The sequence below is a fragment of the Genypterus blacodes genome, unplaced genomic scaffold (genome assembly GCF_046128005.1).
Source record: "Genypterus blacodes isolate CSIRO-AG114 ecotype Tasmania unplaced genomic scaffold, CSIRO-AGI_Gbla_v1 ptg000058l_1, whole genome shotgun sequence".
Lineage (NCBI taxonomy): Eukaryota > Metazoa > Chordata > Actinopteri > Ophidiiformes > Ophidiidae > Genypterus > Genypterus blacodes.
Window position 1 is genome coordinate 3,697,230 of NW_027466870.1, and position 19,188 is coordinate 3,716,417.

General features: G+C 46.4%; 2 protein-coding genes across 2 annotated transcripts; one reads left to right on the top strand and one right to left on the bottom strand.

Moving 5' to 3' along the window:
- Positions 1–3,373: 3,373 nt before the first annotated feature.
- Positions 3,374–8,171, top strand: LOC143002767 (uncharacterized). Its single transcript, XM_076153112.1, has 3 exons — positions 3,374–5,049; positions 7,287–7,831; positions 8,015–8,171. Exons 1-3 carry the CDS (start codon positions 3,820–3,822, stop codon positions 8,169–8,171), a joined length of 1,932 nt encoding a protein of 643 aa, XP_076009227.1. The 5' UTR covers positions 3,374–3,819.
- Positions 8,172–11,793: 3,622 nt separating this feature from the next.
- On the bottom strand, positions 11,794–17,085 carry mydgf (myeloid-derived growth factor). Its single transcript, XM_076153393.1, has 6 exons — positions 16,850–17,085; positions 15,551–15,601; positions 15,340–15,401; positions 14,671–14,752; positions 13,101–13,173; positions 11,794–12,512 (listed from the first exon to the last, which is right to left on the bottom strand). The coding sequence occupies exons 1-6, from the start codon at positions 16,997–16,999 to the stop codon at positions 12,433–12,435; spliced, it is 498 nt and encodes a 165-aa protein (XP_076009508.1). The 5' UTR covers positions 17,000–17,085; the 3' UTR covers positions 11,794–12,432.
- Between the last annotated feature and the right edge of the window lie 2,103 nt (positions 17,086–19,188).

A 19,188-nucleotide genomic window follows, 5' to 3' on the forward strand; every position in this document is an offset into this window, starting at 1 on the left:
AGGAACGGCCTCAGATACCCAAAGCAGCGAATATTGAATTACAGCGCGGGAATAAGTGATGCACGCCGAGCTTACGTGTGCTATGTAAAACATTTTGCCACATTACGATGCGCCGTGATGTGATTCTGTTGTTGTTTTTCATTTCTATGGAAATTCCACTTTGGCGTCCCAAATTCCAATCTGTCACAGTTTCATCCGTGCGTTCCTGGATCTGATTATCATGTGAGCTCAGTGAGAAGTAAAAGTTTCTCCACGCTGACCTTCCGTGCTGGGCTCTGAAATCACGTCTGTACGGCGCTCTCGTGTAACTTAGCTGTGCGAGCAGAGGAGAGTCGGTGCTGCTTATTATGTATTACTTTGCTTTTGTAGTCTCTCCACATCGTTTCTCATCCAGTATGCTTAAAGGTGCTCTCCCCCTCTGGCAAGCACAGTTATGACAGTCAGCTTGGAAGTTCGAAGTCTTTCAAAACTCTTTTTTCCCAACCCTTGTCTTTCTCTCCGTCTCACACTCTTTCCCGCTGTCCCCCGTGTCTACCATCATCTCCTCTACGCTTCCCCCTCCCCTCGTCTTCCTCCTCGCACGCCCAGGTCCTCGGAGAACACCTGACTGATGTGTTGCTCAAGGATGAAAATCACGGCGGCGGATGGGAATGGAGGAGCAAACAACACAAAAATATACATGACAGGACACAAAGACGCCGCTGTACCATCAGAACACCCCCGAGGACGATCACCAGAGCAGCACCGGACACTTCCTGGGAGACGGCATCTGCTCGCTTCCATATTTAACGGTGTAAAAAGAACATTCTGTCCTTTGAAACCTTCTGATTTTCACTTTATGTAAATACGCAGAACTGTGCACACAGTCATTCCTTGACTTCACATTTCTGCCGTCATAGTGGATCTAAAGAGCGAGCGGCTGCCCTGAAGGCGTCGGCACTGTGTCTAAAAGCCCCTCTGCACAGGAAGCTCTGACAGACATGGAACCCTTAACCTTTCAAAGGAACAGTGCTCACCTCCATCTTTTCCACCAAATTATAGCATCGAAGGTGTTTCAGTGCTTCTCTTTCTCTCTCCCTCTCTCTTTCCCTCCTCTGCTTGAAGACATCCAGGCAGGAAACTCTTATCCGCAGTGGTTGTAAAGTTCAGCCAACACGCGGCGGCTTGCTGGTTAAGTGGCCCCCCTGCACACGCTCTGCTGCTCCTGGACGGGCAGGCGGCTCAAAGTGCTACAGAAGGCGAGGGGGCAAGGTTACGATGAGGCCATATGTTCGCCTCTTACGTCCGCCTTCTCCGCTAGAAAGAGCGGTTTGGAGGAGAAAAGACGCTTAGAAAGAAGTACAAGGTTAAAAGTTTCAGCCAGAATTCATCCAAGCCAGGACTTATTTCCTTTCATCTTTTAGTCCACTCACTCGCTCGCTTGCACACCTACACTTAAACACACACACACAGAGAGCACATTAATATAATGGATTGAGTAAACGCAGCCGTTGCTCGGACTTGAGAGGCTGTTCCACTAGTGTTAAATGGACAGCAACTGTGACAGGTACTTATTATTCCGCATTGACTTTAAAATGAGCAATGATTGTGCGTTTCACTGCCATGTTATTTATGGACCTCACAAAGTGGGTGGCTGATTGGAGGGAAAACTACAGCTTTTTCTGAAGAGGTGCACAACTCCAAGTCCTAACCCACACAGGAACACACACAGACACACTCGCGAGAATAAAACATTACATTGTGAAGCTTATTATCAAGTTGGAATCCATCACACATAAACATTACGATAATTTGGCAGATGCTTTTATCCAAAGCGACTTACATTACATTACCACCCTTTGCAGAGGGGGGAGCAATTGAGGGTTCGGTGCCTTGCTCAGGGGCACCTAGGCAGGGGCTCGAACCGGCGACCCTCTGGTTCCCAAGCAGAAGCACTACCCACTGAGCCACTGCCTCCATAAAGGATTGTAGCCCATAATTTACCTTTATTGAAAGAACCTAATCTGATTAAAATACTGAAATATTTATGCGTGTTAGTGATTCTGTGTGATGTGTGTGAGTTTGTTTGCCAGTGTGCATGTTTGCAAGAAGCTTAGAGGGATTAATACACTTCATTACTTCCGCTCTTGGCTGTTTTTTCAAATCTAGAGCGGTCATTATGAGCTGACAGCAGCCTGTCGACGTGCAGACAGGACTCACGCCGGCTGTGAGTTTCTCTCCTCCGCTCCCGTATACCTGTATGTCACTGAATGAAGTCATATTTTAACAGGGCAATACCAGAGAGGAATAGATTGGTGTGCTGACAGGCACTTTGAGTGTCTGGCTGCTGAGTGACACAAACTGTCAGGGCTTTTTGTGTGGCTGTGCTGCCGTTGTTTCATTCCGGAGGCTGCCAGTGAGGGAGGGACCCAACCAGCCCGCAGTTGAGTGAAAAGGCACCTAGGAGGCATTTTGGGGCTTGTCAGACACAAGAAATGCAATCCAGACAGCCAAGAATTGGAATTTGAATAAACCCAAAAATAGCAGTTGTCTCTCTGTAATTGGAACAAATGGAAGTTGGAGATGCGGCGGAAAATAAAACAACAAAACATCTGGGATGTAACGTGAGACTATTTGCTGACAGTTGCAACCGACTGGGGAAAACAGTGCCACAGGCAGGCTGCTGTTTGTAGCTGGGCAGCTTACGGCTTCTGTCAAACCGGAGCTGATCTGTGATCTTATAGGTCGCAATTATGTGCCCTCTATTCCTCCTCCATCCCTCCCTGCTGCCACCCTCACCAGCTCTCTCACACACACACACACACCCTCCGGTTCTCTAAGCAGCATTTAATTGTAAAGGGCTGAGCCACGGAAGGAGTAATCAGATAAGAACGGAGGCAGGGGACTCACGTGGGTATACATTGGCTAACAGGGATTATTAACATTGGTGTCTTGATTGAAGTTCAGCTGTTCTCCCAGGATAAAGACAAGAGGCCGGGAGGGGAAGAAAGAGAGAGAGAGAGGGGGCGAGAGAGGGGGGCAGGGGGGGGGGGGGGGTGGTAAAGAGAGAGACGGGGAGTTGAAAAGACAATTGATAAGGAAAGAAACGGAAAAGAGAGAAGCGGAGATGGGGAGAGAAAAGGGGAATAGAGAAAGGGAGTTACAGCAGTGAGAGGGAGTGGGAGGAAGAAAGCGCCAGAAGAGGAGGTAGCACAGCGCAGTGCGGGAGGGGGAGAGAGAGAGAGAGACAGGGAGGGAGAGAGCTAGAGTCGGTGAGAGAGAGAGAGAGAGAGAGAGAGAGAGGGAGAGAGAGAGGGAGGGAGGGAGAGATGTAGAGACAGGAAGCCTGCCACTGCTACTGATCCAGTGAGACACAGGCAGGCAGGGCGAGAGAGAGAGAGGGGAAGACTGAGAGAGGCCCTCCGCATCTCTGAGACCAAATGAGGGGGTGAGGGGCTCAAGAGCACTACAGCGGAGTGAAGAGTAGAAGGAGAGCCAGAGAGAGAGAGACAGAGGGGAAAGAAGAGGGGAAAACCAAAGGGATCAAATCAGAAACAGGCATCGACAGACAAAAAGGGGGGATGAGCGAGTGGGTGGGACCTGGATCAGAGCTTAAGAGGGGGAAAAGCAGATAAAAGTTTTGGAGAGAGAGAGAGTAGGAAAGAGAGAGAGAAGGAGGGAAAAAGGCGGAAGATTGATAGAGTGAATTCAGTCTATGTTAATGGCAAAGGTAGGAGGCGATTCATGGAAAAAGAGGAGGAAGATCTCTCTGTCTCAGGAGTCCTCCGCTTCCTCTGCCGCTTCGTCTCTCTGTGATGCTGCTGGACGTCATCCATCACCATGTTCTCTGACAGCAGAGCTCCAGCGCCTGGGGAGCAGAAAGGCTTCAGGTCACACACCCCTCACTTCCTACCTTGGCTGCGCAACAGTCTGAAGCCCCACGGCAGCAGCAGCGACATGGGGCTCAACGGACCGTACAAGTCCAGCTCAGAAGCCCGGAACAACCTGTCCCCGCTGGAGAGAGCCAAAGGGATCGGGTTCTTTTCCAAGGAGCTTCTCCAGGGGAAGGACAGGGAAAAAAAGGGAGACCATCGCTGCAATGGTGTGGCCAAGATGCTGCCAGTGGTCCTCAGGGGGCACCACATACTGCCAGGGAGCCTGAGGAAGCACAGGGAGGCAAGTCCTGCCAAACGTGGTCCAAAGTCTCCAGAGGTTCAGCCAGACACTGAGGACACGCAGCAGGGTCCAGGGAACAGCTCAGCTCCTGCTCCTACTCCTGCTCCTGCTCCTGCTCCTGTTCCTGTTCCTGTTCCTGCTCCTGCTCCTGGTCCTGCTCCTACTCCTACTCCTGCTCCTGCTCCTGTTGTTGTTGCTCCTGCTCCTGCTCAGGACTTCTACTCGGAATGCTCCTACGTTAGGAACAGCAGCAGCAACCTCAACCTACTTCACTCGCAGTCGCAGAATAATGGGACAAGCCCCTCAGTGAGGAAATATGGGCCACTGCTGGCACCCGTTACTGTTCCTGTTCCCCCAACACTTGGTCAAGAGCCAAACTGTAAGGTGCCTGGTGTAGTGTGCATGGAGGATGGGAGAGGGAAGCTGTGGGACTATGCTAGACACAGCTTCCATCAGAGAGACCTTCATTCATCCAGCTGGGTGAGCTCAGGTCTAACAGAGAGGCAGCAAGGCTTCAGCTCCAGCTTCAGCTACATCAAACATCAGAGCAGGAACTCCCAGAGCTACAGAGACCTGACGGCGCTGAAGGAGCCCAAGGTAGACGGCTTCAGCGGCCCCGGTTCCCTCCACGGGGTCATCTTCTCCACCGAGGTGCCACATAGAGGAACCCAAACTCTACGAGGCCCCAGGAAACCAAGGCCAAGCTCGGAGAACATTGCGATCCTGGGCCAGAACCAGACTTGGGTCCGGCCCGGGCTGAGCGGTCATTGGCAGCCGCGGAGGAAGGAAACGGGCTGTACCAGGAAGGCTGTGAGAACCCAGATTAAACGAGTGGTGGGCAACCTCCAGCAAGTTCTGACAGCGCTGAGGGACGTTCACCAAGAAATGAAAGAGGTAAACATTACATGTGTTTTGATTCAATCCCAACCAACTGAAGCATTTTGAAGCTTTTTGTCATTTCCTTTCATGTTCATCCAACCAGTTTATCTGCTAATCCTCGCTGTTGTTCAGGAACTGTACGGCCCGGTTACTGCATCCTCATTTCCCCTCTGAAGGAAATGTTCATAGTTGTGCTTACAAAAACGAAAAACCTTGAAGGAACCTTGGGGGCCTGCACACTTTGATGAAACAATGCTGGTAGGAAATACACGTCCTCAGCAGAATCTAACATGCATTAAAGTCAGCAGTGTGCTCGCTGGGTATCACTGCTCCAAATCTAAACCAGCACAAACTGCAAAAACTCCTTCCTCTTCCTCTGAGTCTGTGCCCAGGGTGCCGCTCATACTCCATTGTTGGCAAAATTGATTTTTATTTTCTTAGAGGTGGACATAACAGTTATGCTCCATTTGCCTAATGCATTTAGTGCTTGTTGCCACGACGCTTTGTCAGATTAGGCGAAGCAGCAGCAGCTCCCCCCCTCTTTCTTTCTTTCTTTCTTTCTTTCTTTCTTTCTTTCTTTCTTTCTTTCTTTCTTTCTCTCTCTCTTTCTTCCTTTCTTTCCTCCTCCCCTCCACACTCTCATCATCACTTTCCCTTTCACTCTCCCTGCTTATGGACAGATGCTGCTCCAGGCACAGCTGGATAGCTCAGAAGCTTCTTGTAATCCATTTATGGTTAAGTATCTCTGCCGCGTATTCCTCATCCAGTAACGGTGACATGTAAATCTCGGCTCTGAGCACACACACACACACACACACCCCACCTCACCCGCTCAGCATTTGATCTGCATCTGCGGGCCCGAGTTAAGCCTGAGACTGTAACCTCATCATCTCATCGTGCCAGCTGAAGGGCGTGTGCAGGGTTTTGTGGCAACATTAATGTAAAACTGAATAAAAAGCATATAAGCTAAAGAGAGGGGGCAGTGGGGGGCACAGGGAGGGGTGGGGGATATAGTAATAGACATGTTCACAACAGAAAGCACAGATCAAAGAGGGATAAAGCACTAGAGGAGATTTTGACTGTATGTTTATTTCAAAGCTGCCTTGTTTTACCATTCTGTTGCAAGAGCAGCAAGCTCTTTACACATTAAATAATCAATCACTGTTAGGAAGAGAGAGAAGCTGTGAGTCACTTAGAGACTATGTATATGTTATAATGTATAATATGTACTCATACTAAATGTCTAACTCAAGCTACAGTCGCCAAGACATCAGTGAATAAGCTTTAATGAAGCCCACACATGAATGTCAGATTGATTCTTGCCAACAGTTTCACAGTGAATCAGAGCATAAAACTTAACTCAGCAGAGATAAAGGAACATAACTGAGTGGCTCGTCTCTTTTCCACGGTGCCTTAGGATGGTGCGCAAACCTGAGGGGTCCAAAAACATTCTTCTTTAATAAACACTCCTGGGAGATCGCAGTTGAAAAGCAGGGGTCCTCTGCTCTTTTATCTCTCTGTGATTTCTGACATTAACAAGCAGCACCTACACACACACACACACACACACACACACACACCCACTTGATGTGCATATGCGCCGCACTTCAAAGTAATATGTAATGCCTCAGCCACGCAAGCTAAAGCAACAAATAACACAAAAAAGACAAACCAGGTCATCTTTTGACATCAGCAAGGATGTTGTTGCACACAGAGAACAAAACAATAATTCATCTGTTCCAGCAGGGAGCCAGGATTTATCTGCGCACATAGAGCAGGTGGAGAGATGGGTCAAACATTTTCCCCAGTGTAATTTTCTCCAATCTCACCAGCCCCCATCGACGTGTGTGTGTGTGCCTCTGTGTGTGTGTGTGTGTGTGGATGATGCACCTGTGAATTACGTACACACTGCGCTCTCATGTAAATGTGTGCATCTGCATGTGTCTCCCTGTGTGTGTGATGTATGATGGGCCTCTATGTCCTCTATACTATCTCTGTCTCTGGGAAACTCGCCTAAATTCACGATGCACATTTTTCTAAAGCAGTTGTCATCTTTCTAGGCTGAAGTAAATGTTTGTACAGTAAATATAGAAAATTCTAAATATTCCCCACCTCGTTTTTCTGTGTTATTAGTGATTTTGTGGATGTATGTATTCTTCACAACAACAACTCTTTGCATTAAAAACAACCAAACTTTATTTCCAGACCAAACTTTTTATTTCTCACCATCTGTTACTTTGTGTACTTTGTAGGTGGTGGAGCAGATTGACTATCTGACCGCTGCCATTAATCTGAATGAGGAGGAGCAGGAGGAAGGAGGAGAAGGAGGAGGAGGAGGGGGAGGAGATGATGGTGTAAAGCCTCCCAGGGACAGCAGCCCCAGCTCCACTTCCAGCGAGGTCACGGTGGCCAGCAACCATAATGGGCCTGGCACCCTCAGGAGAGATCATCACACCAGGAGCCAATCTCCACCTGCCGTGCCCCTTTGCACGCTGGCTGCAGGGCGCGGATACACAGGCGGTCTCGGTTCTTCGCCGAGACGAGCCGGACCGCCGCCGTACAGCCAGAATCTCTCTTCATCAACCAACGCAGAGAGCAGACCTCACCTTCAAAGCCTCACCTCCAATGGTCTTGCCTCCTCTCCCCAGAGATGCAGTTTCCTCCCCGTCCGTCCGCCCACTCCTGGTCTCTCTCCTCTGACAGTGAACTTCCATCAGCCCCCCTGCACCACGCCAGAGGTCAGCCCTGGGTCTCAGCTTCAGTCCTCCATCTCCCCTCCCTCTCCTGCAACCCCAAGGTCTCACACAACCCTTGGCCTCCTTAAACCTTCTGTCATGGCAGACACCAAAGTCGGATCTTATCAGACCTCACAAGGCGACCACCCATCTGCTGACCCTCTCTCCTCATTATCAACTCAGCCTCCATCTGTCAGCCGCCCACCCACTGACTCACAAACTCAAACTGTGTCCATAACTGACAGAGAGAAGCAGGCAGACAAAACCAAAACCATCCGCAGGGGCCGCAGGCCTCCACCTTACCCGCACCACAGACTCTCTGATCAGACAAAGAAAGTCAGGGAGCCCCGCAAAGCTCCTCCATACCCCGAGAAACGAAGGCTGCTCTCGACCACAGTGTGAGGCGATGCAGCGAGAGGGGGAGGCTGATCGAACTGAGCCATATTCACAGCACAGGCGGCGAGTCCGCGAGACCGGAAAGTGATTTAAGGCTCGCCGGGCTGAGCACAGACCAAGTTTCCAAGGTGATGGGACGAAGACGCAACTTGGGGTGAGAATGTCAGGAGGAACAGCTTGGCTACGCTGATGTCCTTCTCTTTCTATCGCTCTCCTCCGATAGTAAATCTCTTGAGTGCGCACACACACTGAACACACACATACACACACAGGGCGTCACAGCAGCTGCCTGAGTTACTACTTGGGTAAGAGGAGCCCCTGTACAGATGCTCACTCTGCACCCAAGCTCACACACTCCCACAGACTGCACGGTTAAAGGGCAAAGGAAAGGGACTAATTAGATCACCGCTCTTGAAACACAAACTGTAATGAAGCAATAAAGCAAGAAGGGATTACAAGCACACGCCAATCTGTGCAGTCAGACCCGCGTTACAAGCGTTACAACCGGGACGAGGCGCCATACGACAGCTCTGCTCACACTGAGTTTTGGCTCAGCTGTATGAACAGCACAAGGGGCGGGCGGGTGGGCGGGAGAGAGAGAGCGAGAGAGAGAAAGAGAGAGAGAGAGAGGCTCTGTGATAGATGTGGAGATAGAAAAGGTCACGTAATATGTGGAACTTAGCAAGGCCAGATAATAAGGGAAAGGCTCTGTGGCTCTGAGCTGACTGGGTCATCCGCCCCGGCGCCTGCGTGCGTATCAGGGGAGACAGGGGGGCAGCTGGCCACTCATTGTACCCTTCACGGGGGCCCTGGTGTTACAAAAATCCCATCTCCTTTGCTGCCTTGAGCTTGACCCACCCAGCCACAATCTCCATCTGTTCCCCTCCAAATGTCAGGAGATGCAGAAAGAGAAAGTGAGAGGGGGGAGGGAGGGCAGGTGTGTGTGTAAGAGAGAGAGAGCGGGAGAGAGGGAGAGGAAGAGAGAGAGAGACGTTGAAATGCCAACCCAATTGATTACAAAGTTTTACTGTAGCAAATCAATGATTCATTGGTTTAGGTCATCTGACATCGTTCTCCCGGAAACAGATTTATCACAATCACCGCCGCAAAATGTGCACATTACACCTCTTAATTCAAATGCCATCTAGTTTCTTGTTATACCTCAAACGCACAAAATAGCTCGTCAACGCGCGCCAATGTAAGTTAGCGCTCAGCGGCGTTGACAATTCCTTATTTGTCCGACATTACCGGGCTTAGTCTGATTGGATGGCTGATTTGACTCTGAAACGGTGACTCAACTAATAGGGGAAAATGTCTTAGGCAAACCATCTCGAGAAAACAATCAGCATTTTTCCAGCAGTTGGAAACAACGAGTTGCACTACAGGGACCTGAATGCCACAGATCTGGACTTCTTGATAAGAGGCTTTAATTACAAATAAGCTTCTCAGTGGGAGTTCCTTGGAACAGTTTGGGGCCATGTGATGTTTGGTGCATTAATGATCTACTAACTAAACCATGGAGTTCCTCTACATGGAAACAGAGAAGGTTTACAGTTTATGGTCGCAGTCGTAGTTCGAGGCAGCTGATCAACTCGTCCTGAAGACATTTCGCCACTTATTCTGAAGTTCTTTTATCTACCTTTGTTGAACACACTTATTGTAAGTCGCTTTGGATAAAAGCGTCTGCTAAATGACCGTAATGTAATATGTAATGTAATGTATTCGCTCCTGCAGTTCTGAGTGAGTGACAGGCGTGAAGCTGCATCTCTCCTCTGAGACTCATTCACACCGTGGGACAGGTGACTCTTTGGGTCATATGGGGGTTACGTGAAGGTCGTTTAGAGTGTTAGTCTGACGGTTTCTCTGGGAAATTACATCCGAAAATAGGTCACCGACAGTGTCTTTTGTTGTAAGTTGGGAAATTTTTGCTGGTTTTTGCTGTGTAGGATGGATCCATATGGAACAGAATCAGTTTTGCTAGATACTCATATGTTTACTACTGCCTCAGAAAGTGTTTTCCCACTGACAATTTAACCATAAATGTCTGCATTTGTGTCTGTGTTGTTATCTGCAGTACCACTTTGCTGCTTGGACAATGCTGCCCTATAAAGTGAGGAAGGCTTCAATGACCTAGTTCAAACTAAATGGAAGAGGAAGAGTATCGCTTTAAAGTAACACAGGCTTCAGCTCTGAGTCAGCGCTGAGCAGTAAAGTAACATTTACCTATGGAGGCCTTGGCACCTTTAGGTAGATGAGCATTCTGTCTCCCCTATCCAGTGATGTCGATGAATGAGGGCATGCACAGTTATACTTACGATGATATTCTACATTAAGATACAATACGTGCTGGCAGATTGTGCATTGCAGTGTAGGATTAAGCGGTTGCATCATAGATTTCAAAACAAGTGATTCTAATTTGAGGATAATCAAGATTACTGATTTTTCCCTCTGGCTTAACATAAAATGAATAAATCCCCTCTGACTCTATAAGCCCACAAAGATCAGCGCTCTCTATACATTCCCATATGCACCCCTGGATTTAGCAGATTTCACTCTTTGCAAAGCCTTTTTCCCCTGAAATGAGGAAGAAGAAACACCAGAAGCTCTTTATCTGGTAGAAACATTTAGAGCAGGACAATAGATGTTAACTGAGTAAACTGGCAGTGTAGACTTTGACACAAATTCCTTGTAACATTTATTTTAATATTAAGTCCCCGGTTGTGTGAGAGAGGAAATTAGGTTTTTTTTATGTGCTGGTACAAAACTCAGGCAGATATTTTAAATCCAGATGTCACTTTAAATTATGCATGCATTAGTGTTGGTACTAAAATAATTTTGGACAGATTTGAAAGGGTATAAAAATGAAGCTCCCAGGTTCAATCTGACCCAGCTGCACTGCAGTGAGCAGAATATTTAATGCAGATTCTCGCATTTCTCCTCGTTGCGTGTTTACCCTCTAACAAGGCTGTGGGAGGTTCAATCAGATCATTCCTGACAAAATGACAGACAGACAGACAGGCCGGGTTATCTCTGGAAAAGTGTCGCCTTTATTAACGCCTCCATCACACATCATTGTAGATCAAACGCAATCAAAACAAACAAACAGATGAAGGAAATATACAAAATAAGTAACATCTTGTTTTTGATCGCATCTGTTTGTAGGTAGGTCGTCCCTGCTGCCAGCCCAGAGAGAGAGAGAGAGAGAGAGCCGAGACGGTGACAAAGGGACAACCCGGAGGATCGCCTGAAGACAAAAGAAGTTCCAAAACCAAGACAAAACGCGGTATGTATGTTACCCACAATCCATCGGCAGCATCAGATCAGTGAAATCCCCCCCTGCCAATCTAAGATCAATCCCCCGGACGTTTCCCCAGGACACTTGTGTGGATCCGAGCTGATTGGATCAATAAGATAAAGGCAATCCCACCTGGTATCAAAGCGAGCGTGGAGGGGAGGAAGGGAGTGCGATACTGACGCACTTCAGAAATCTGTCCAATATCCTCGCTGATCCACACATGTGGCGCTGAGAGATGAAAGCAAATCCTTCAACCGGAGCTCAGGAATGTTTGCACGTACACACAGACAGCCAAAGGTGTGTGTGTGAGCGCGTGTGTTTTTGTCAAACCTGAACTAATACAGAGAAGTTAAAGATAAAAGCCCTGGAAAATAACCATAAAAAATGCTAGTGATTGCCGTTATCACCGCCTAAACCATTTCCATTTCCCTCCCATTTGCTTTATCAAAGTGAAATTGAGCGTTTCTACAATACTTTTACATTCACATTGATTGGAAAATTTGCCTTCGAGACACAATCGTCATTTAAATCTTAAGTTGTACCGACTGGTGACCGGGTCAAGTGAGACTTAACACAGAGACGGATTAACTAAAGATGGATGAATCCTTCCTTATTCTTCATATTGATCTATACTCTAAAAGCCCCCAGACACTAAATCACAGAGGGATTAAATTCATCTCGCCTCAGTAACTAAAAAAAAAAAAAAAACAGCTATAGAAGCTCTTTACCTTGTGGAAAAGGCTTCAACTAGATCATTATGTGGCCAAACAGAATGAGCTCTAATGTTTTAGACCAATTTTCCGGGCTGTAATTACTTTACTGACGCGCTGAACGCATCATCACCTCGCTGCACTATTTGGTTGTTATTCGCCCAGAGCGCTTTCACCCTCCGCTTGACGACTGAGGCGGCTGATGCAGGCGCCTCAGAGCTTTAGATCCGATTGGTCAACACATGATTTGGTTTGGGGCCGGTTACAACTCGTCATGTCTGGTCCGGCCAATGGCGGTCAGCTTGGAGAGCTGAGCGTTGAACTTTCCATCTTTGTGGGTCACTGGGAGACAGAAGGGAAGAGGAGAGATCATCAATAACACACAACACACATCTATACAATACATACAGTTCAGTGCAGAGATTCGCTTATTTCTCAATCTCTAATAGTCTCTAAAGTCTTGTTACTCCTTGCAAGATGATGATGATGATTATCATTATTATAGTTGTTTCTTTCTCTTCAGGCTACGCTATAATTAGAACAAGACAGCTGTTGTATCTGGGCTTGTTTGGCCTTGGAGGAGGTGTGAGCTCCCCTCTGGTTCGTCACTCGACATGCCTCTGCACTACAAAGCCTGTAATCTGACGCAAATGGCATCCGTGAGTGAATTCTTGCAGATCAGGGATCCGGAACTGTGGCCACAGTGGGAATATATACAGGAGCGGAATAACAACAAATAATGCTTCAGGGGGGGGAAATGTCATCCCACTCACAGCTGGAGCATATGCTTTAAGAGGGGAACCAGCAGGGGGGGGGACAAGAGGCATGATGGAAGGAGCGTGAAGGAGAGAGAGGGGGGGTGAGAGAGAGAAGTTGACATGATAAACACACACTTTGATTGAATACAAGCGTGTACCGTCAATCGCTCACCTGTTGAGTCGCCGACAATAAATTCCTCCTGTTTCAAAGGGACGTCGCTTTGTCCACCTGCCGCCGTCTGTGACTGGAGACGCACGCAGCAGGAGCCGTGAGGAGGAGGAGGAGGAGGAGGAAGGAGCCGGCATAGAAGGGGGGGGGACAAGAAAAATAAGCAAAACAAGATAATGGTCAGGGAGATGCTGTGTGTGGGGAGGTGACAGGTGCCTTTGTCTCTCCTGTGTGCGAGTCGGCGTTATTACCGCCTCGTCGTTAAGTGAATTTATTTTCTGTGTGTTTTTGTCTTGCAGGACACCGAGTGGGAGCAGGTGGAGGAGAGGAGGAGAGGAAGAGGAGGAGACATTTGATTTGGATAACTACAGAGTGTCTGGAATGTTCCTCCAACGGGGAGGGAGGAACATCGAGGCGGACAATGGAGCTCCACTGTGCGCCCGGGCGAAGGATCTTAGGAGAGAAAACTGGACTCTACGCGTCCATGAGACGCTGAACGCCATAAACGACTTTGACGTCTCCAGATGCGATTCTGCGAAGCTCAGGCCGTCATTAAGAGGACAATGGAGCTGAAGAATGTACGGGGACACGTGGATGGAACCCATTACAGGTTTCCATGGAGACATAGGTTTTGGTGGAGGGAGGATTCTGTAAAGTAAAGGCCAGTCCTAAAGGAAAGTGTTGTGGTTCTTTAAATCTAGTCTTATCTCATCTATGAGCTCTGGGACGCTTGTTGTCCCGGGTGACGTGATGGTGGATTAAGATTTCGGGTGAAAAAGTAAAGAATTTGGGATAACGAGAGCTTTAGAAATCCTGCAGCAGACACTTGATTGACTGAAAACTGGATTTTGTTTGAGGAATCACGATTTTTTGCTTTGATTTTCTTTCCCAAAAACAGAAGTCTGGCTCTGCGCAACTCTGTAAACGACTCATTAAACTTCTTTTCTCTATCCTTCACAGTTTGGTTCTCAGATATAAAACTCGCTCTTTGTTGACACGAAACCCAGAACCGACCGATCGCTGGTGTCACTATTCATATTCCTCCGCTCTCTCCCCTTCTTTTAAGTCTCTGAGGCCGAGATCAAACGTGAGCGCGTTGACAGCTGCTTCCACTGAGCCGACGAAAGGCAAAGTCAAGCTACTGCAGGACACAAGAAACTGCAGAGTGTGTGTGTGTGTGTGTGTGTGTGTGTGTGTGTGTGTGTGTGTGTGTGTGTGTGTGTGTGTGTGTGTGTGTGTGTGTGTGTGTGTGTGTGTGTGTGTGTGTGTGTGTGTGTGTGTGTGTGTTGTGTGTGAAGAAGGGGATGGTTTATTATTAATATTTGTCTGCGACGCAAAACTGCTCGTCAAAAGCGGTTCTCTTTGATTTCCGGACATTTCTGCAGGCAACACAAGTTCCGCCCTGTGAGTGTATTTTGGCTGCAGAGGCGAGTTTGCACTGTAGGCTTTAATCAGAACACAGGCTGAGGTCTTTTGAGCAATAACAAGGAGAATCTGACTACAGATTAAGAGAAAAGGGGGGTGTGAACTCATTGTGTGTGTGTGTACAAAGTGTGTCATCCTGGTAACTTACATATGCATTGGCGTATTCAATCTTGGTTCCTTTCAATTCAGCTTTGAACTGAGTGAAGAACAGGTATGACTTCCCCTGGGGCCTGGAACAAAAAGAAAAACACACAATTCTTATCAATATGAAGTCAAACTCTCATTTCCACACGCTGACAGGAACTTGTTAAGTAAAGATTTTCGCATATAAAAGCTCTGGCCGTCCACGTAGGTGATGTTTCATAGGTTGGGGCTCATTAGAGTTGAAGCTTGGATGGAGCTACTGCATGTCGGGACTTGACAGGTCGGAGTTCGGCCCCTCGCAGGTGCAAACAAACAAACCCATCAGAGGAGCCAGAGTGGCGACCAGCAGGAAACGACGGCGTAAACACCTGTGTGCCTGTTGTCTTTGTGTCCCGGGCTTTTAAGTGTTCGATTTGGTGACATCAGCAGACTCTCAGCTCCCTCAGCTCCGACATGAGAAGAGGCCCAATCAGCCAGAATAACTAAACAACACCTGTGTGGGCGTGCGGGGACCTCGGAAATATGCACACATGTTAGAAACTGCCGCTCTTAATCACATAGTGACTCCATGGAAAAGGAAAAGAATTCACTGAGGGGTCCAAGCAGCAGCAGCAGCAGAACTTGAGTGTGTGTGTGCTTGTGTGTGTGTCCTTAATACCAGACAAAGGCTTACCTCCAAACAGAGCAGGAAAACAGCCTGTCGTCATCACTCAAGCCAACACTCATCAACCAATTCTGTTAGACAGGAGTGCAGCAGAATATTTATGCATGTCACCTGCTGTATTTACATTTAAATAACATGAGAGAGAAAGAGAGAGAGAGAGGAGGGAAGGGGGAGAGAAAGAGAGAGAGAGAGAGAGAGAGAGAGAGAGAGAGACACTCACCTCGTGGGTTCCCCCTTGTGAGGCGTAAGTGAATGAGCACTCATAGTCCCTCTGTAATAAAGGAAGCGTTCACACATTAATGCAGCACTCTTTAATTATTATTTCCATTATTCACCCCATAATAAATGCACTGCGGTGAATATGGTGACCTAGTTGGAGAGAAAAAGGCTCTCTCTCTGTAACCATTCCCTGTGTTTCTCATGGTTTATTAACCCAATATTCACTTTCACCCTATGTGTCGTGCTTTATTGTGTTGATTTGCGCCTTTGTGCCTTTGATTCATGGCACAGATCTTATTTCCACTTTTATATGTACGTTTTTTTTTACTATTCTCTTGTTTCATCTACTGTGCGAATGGCTGAGCAAGCAGAATAGCTGAAGCAGTCTTATCTTTACATCCTACTGGGAGAGACGCCCAAAATATGAGCCGTAGGGATTCTAATCTCTCCTACACTCTCTGGATGATTCATTGTCCTCTATTGTTGTTTCATCCTTTTTGAAGTGCAAATACAAACATATAAAATACAAACAAAACATCTGCACACAAGCAAAGAAACCTGACGCCTACAAAAACCTGAGGTGACCCCTTTTTCTGACAAAGACACAGCAGAAAATAGACTATATAACATACATTGATTAGATTGATGGAAGTTAATCAATACCTCCAGCAGCTTGCTTCCTACTCCTTTGAATCAGTAAAAATCGAATACTTTGATTTGTTTTGGATGCTGGTAATCTCAATAAATTGCTACTATTTATTATTTTTGTCAATTTATCAACGATCGATTATCAGTTCGATGATGGTGATCGATTGGCTAACAAACCAGTGACATTAGTTCTATTGGAAAGGCATTTTTATCATCTTCGTCTTATTTGTTTAGAGCGTTCACTCTTTCACCCAATCAACAGCGACTCTGTGGCACCGAGGCAGCGACGTGTCGGCCTCTCACAGGCTGCTACGTCATCACGCTGCGACGAGCGCTGACCAGAACACAAAGTAGTTTGTTCGCTTGCGTGCGTACAAAGACTAAATATATCAGGATGGACGGTGTGAAGGCAGAGACACGTCGCTTTTACAAACGAGAAAAAGACGTAAAGTGGTCGTTTCTGTTCATTCAGTGAAGTAATGATTCATAGTCAACATTGTAGCGACTTCCATGAAGCTACACGATGGATAACATTTATACTAGCAGAGTAAATAGCTGAGGTAAAGGTGTGTCTACAGTGCTTTGTTTCGGGTTTATATTACCGATGCAAGCCGCTGTGTGAAGTAAACATAAAGCTCTTGTGGTAACTTACAACCCCCTCGGTGAAAGTGTGCACCACTCCTCCCGGTTTGACGTTGAACTCTACGGTCTTTGTCTCAGGAGACGCATCGGTCAGGCCAAAAGTAGAAACAGACGCAACTACAAACAGAGCAACAACGTTAAGTGTCGTTTTAAAGGCCATCTTATCTCCCCTGATGGACGAGTCGCGCTGCTGCTTTTACTGCCTGCCGGTTTGGCGAAGACGGTGACAACGGAGAGTGACGTCACACCAGGAAATTAGGAAAACGTAGCGTCCACTCTTTCCCCCCAAAAAATACACCGAGCCAAAGATACATAAAAGATACTAATATATTATAGTTATATGTGATTTAATTTAACAGATTGACAAAATGAAGTTATTTTTTTGAGTCATAATGAGTGAACGTGTAGGCAAGGTGCAGTTGCTCGGTCAGCCACTAGGGGGAAATCTGTGTCCAGGAATGAGGAGAGGCTGTTATATCAGATTATTAAAAATCATAGATGATAGTTTTTCCATAAGATTGAGTTGTTTGGTTTGATCAAAACTCTGTACATTCAATAAACAGCTATATTTAGTACACATTGTTGAAACTGATGAGTGATGCTTTGGAATAAACGCATCCAAACAAAGAAAGCTTAGAAATACTTTATCTTCTTGGCCATCATATATATCTACATCAAAATAACCTACCATACACATTGACAGGGGCTCTTGCATTTGCATAGGATCATTTTGATATCATTTACATTTTTAGTATCTTATCATTGACATTATTGACATCTTTTCATTGACATCATTTCTTTTTTTTATTTGCATAGCCAAATGAATGAAGATGCTTTTACACGCTCAGTCTGAGAGGGACATAACAATGGTGCTACTTATGTGCTCATCTGTGTGTCCAGGGTGTATGTATGTCTGTGTTTATTCTTGTACCTCCCTCCATTGGCAGAAAGTGTGTCAGAAGACCTATAGAACACCATTTCCTTCACTCACTCGCTCACACAAACGCACATGCACATACACCAAGGGGAGAGGGCAGAGTCTCCTGACCAAATAAAACCTTCTTTTGACCCTGTGCACTTTTTTCCACAAATGTATGACGTGCATAACATTTCACGGACTCATATATTATAAGATCTCATTGTATCTCTTTGTTATTATTCACTGCACAGCACAACGCCCCATCTTTCTTTTATATAACATACAGATATTAATTTACATATATTAATATTCAGCAAAGACCTCACAGTATAAATAAATGCGGCGAGATAGAAAAATGTCCCTTTAAACACACAGTTAGATTTATTTGTCAAAGTGTTGCATTTTCAGTTTTCAAAGTCTTATTTATTAAAAAAAAAAAAAACTTTTCTATGACAAATAATAACTGCTTACAGGTCATGAAGTGAAGAATCAAACCGCTCTGATCGCTTGTGCTGGTCAGTCTGGACATTATTTGTACAAACCAGTGTCATGTTTGCTCATTCTCAATAACAAATCCATGTACATTCTTCTCACTTTCACAGTAGAACAACATGTGGCATTACAGGAGACATGTCTCATGGCGGGGGGCCTGTCTGTCTGCATGTGTTTTTATTCTGTATGTACATGTCTGCAGAGCTATAAATCTCCTTGTACATAGAGCGTGACAGAAGAACAGATGTACAGTATGACAGCAGGCACCTAAAGCTTGGCAGACACTCATGTGTAAAACCTGTCAAAACAATACTAGCATTTAGACCAGACCAAATGTAACTGCATGTGTTCAGCTAAACTGTCCCAGCTCCTCGCCCTCAATCTGCCCTCCATCACTTCTTCCTCCTCCTCCTCCTTCTCCTCATGACCTCCCAGCCCCAAAAATAATAAGAATAACAGGATTAATAGCAGCATGCGTTCACTCAGACAGACTTGTGGGCATTTCAATATTTGCACAGCATCTCTGAGGGGAAATGTTCAGGAACCATTAAGCACACATTCTTCTCATTCAAACAAGGAAACCGGTTAAATCTGTAATGATGTGTAAATGAGCAGAATGGGAACTCCGGGTCCTGCTCGTGTCAATATTGATTCCTCTTTCAGGAGGCCAGACACTGAGAGGGCAGAGACAAATAGTCTCTTATTTCCAGTATGGCTTTATTCAAAAGGTGCTTCTCTTTACTGTAAACAAACAGCTCAGGATAAAAGCAAATACAAACCACATTTCCAGACAGTGAAGTTTTGAAAAAATGTACAAAATTAGCTACAAATGGAAGCGTATGTTCCAGACTCTACACACACATTACAGTTAGAGAGGTATAAAGGTTATGTTGACACAAACCGTTTCATGATTCACTTTGACTCGATCCGTATAATCC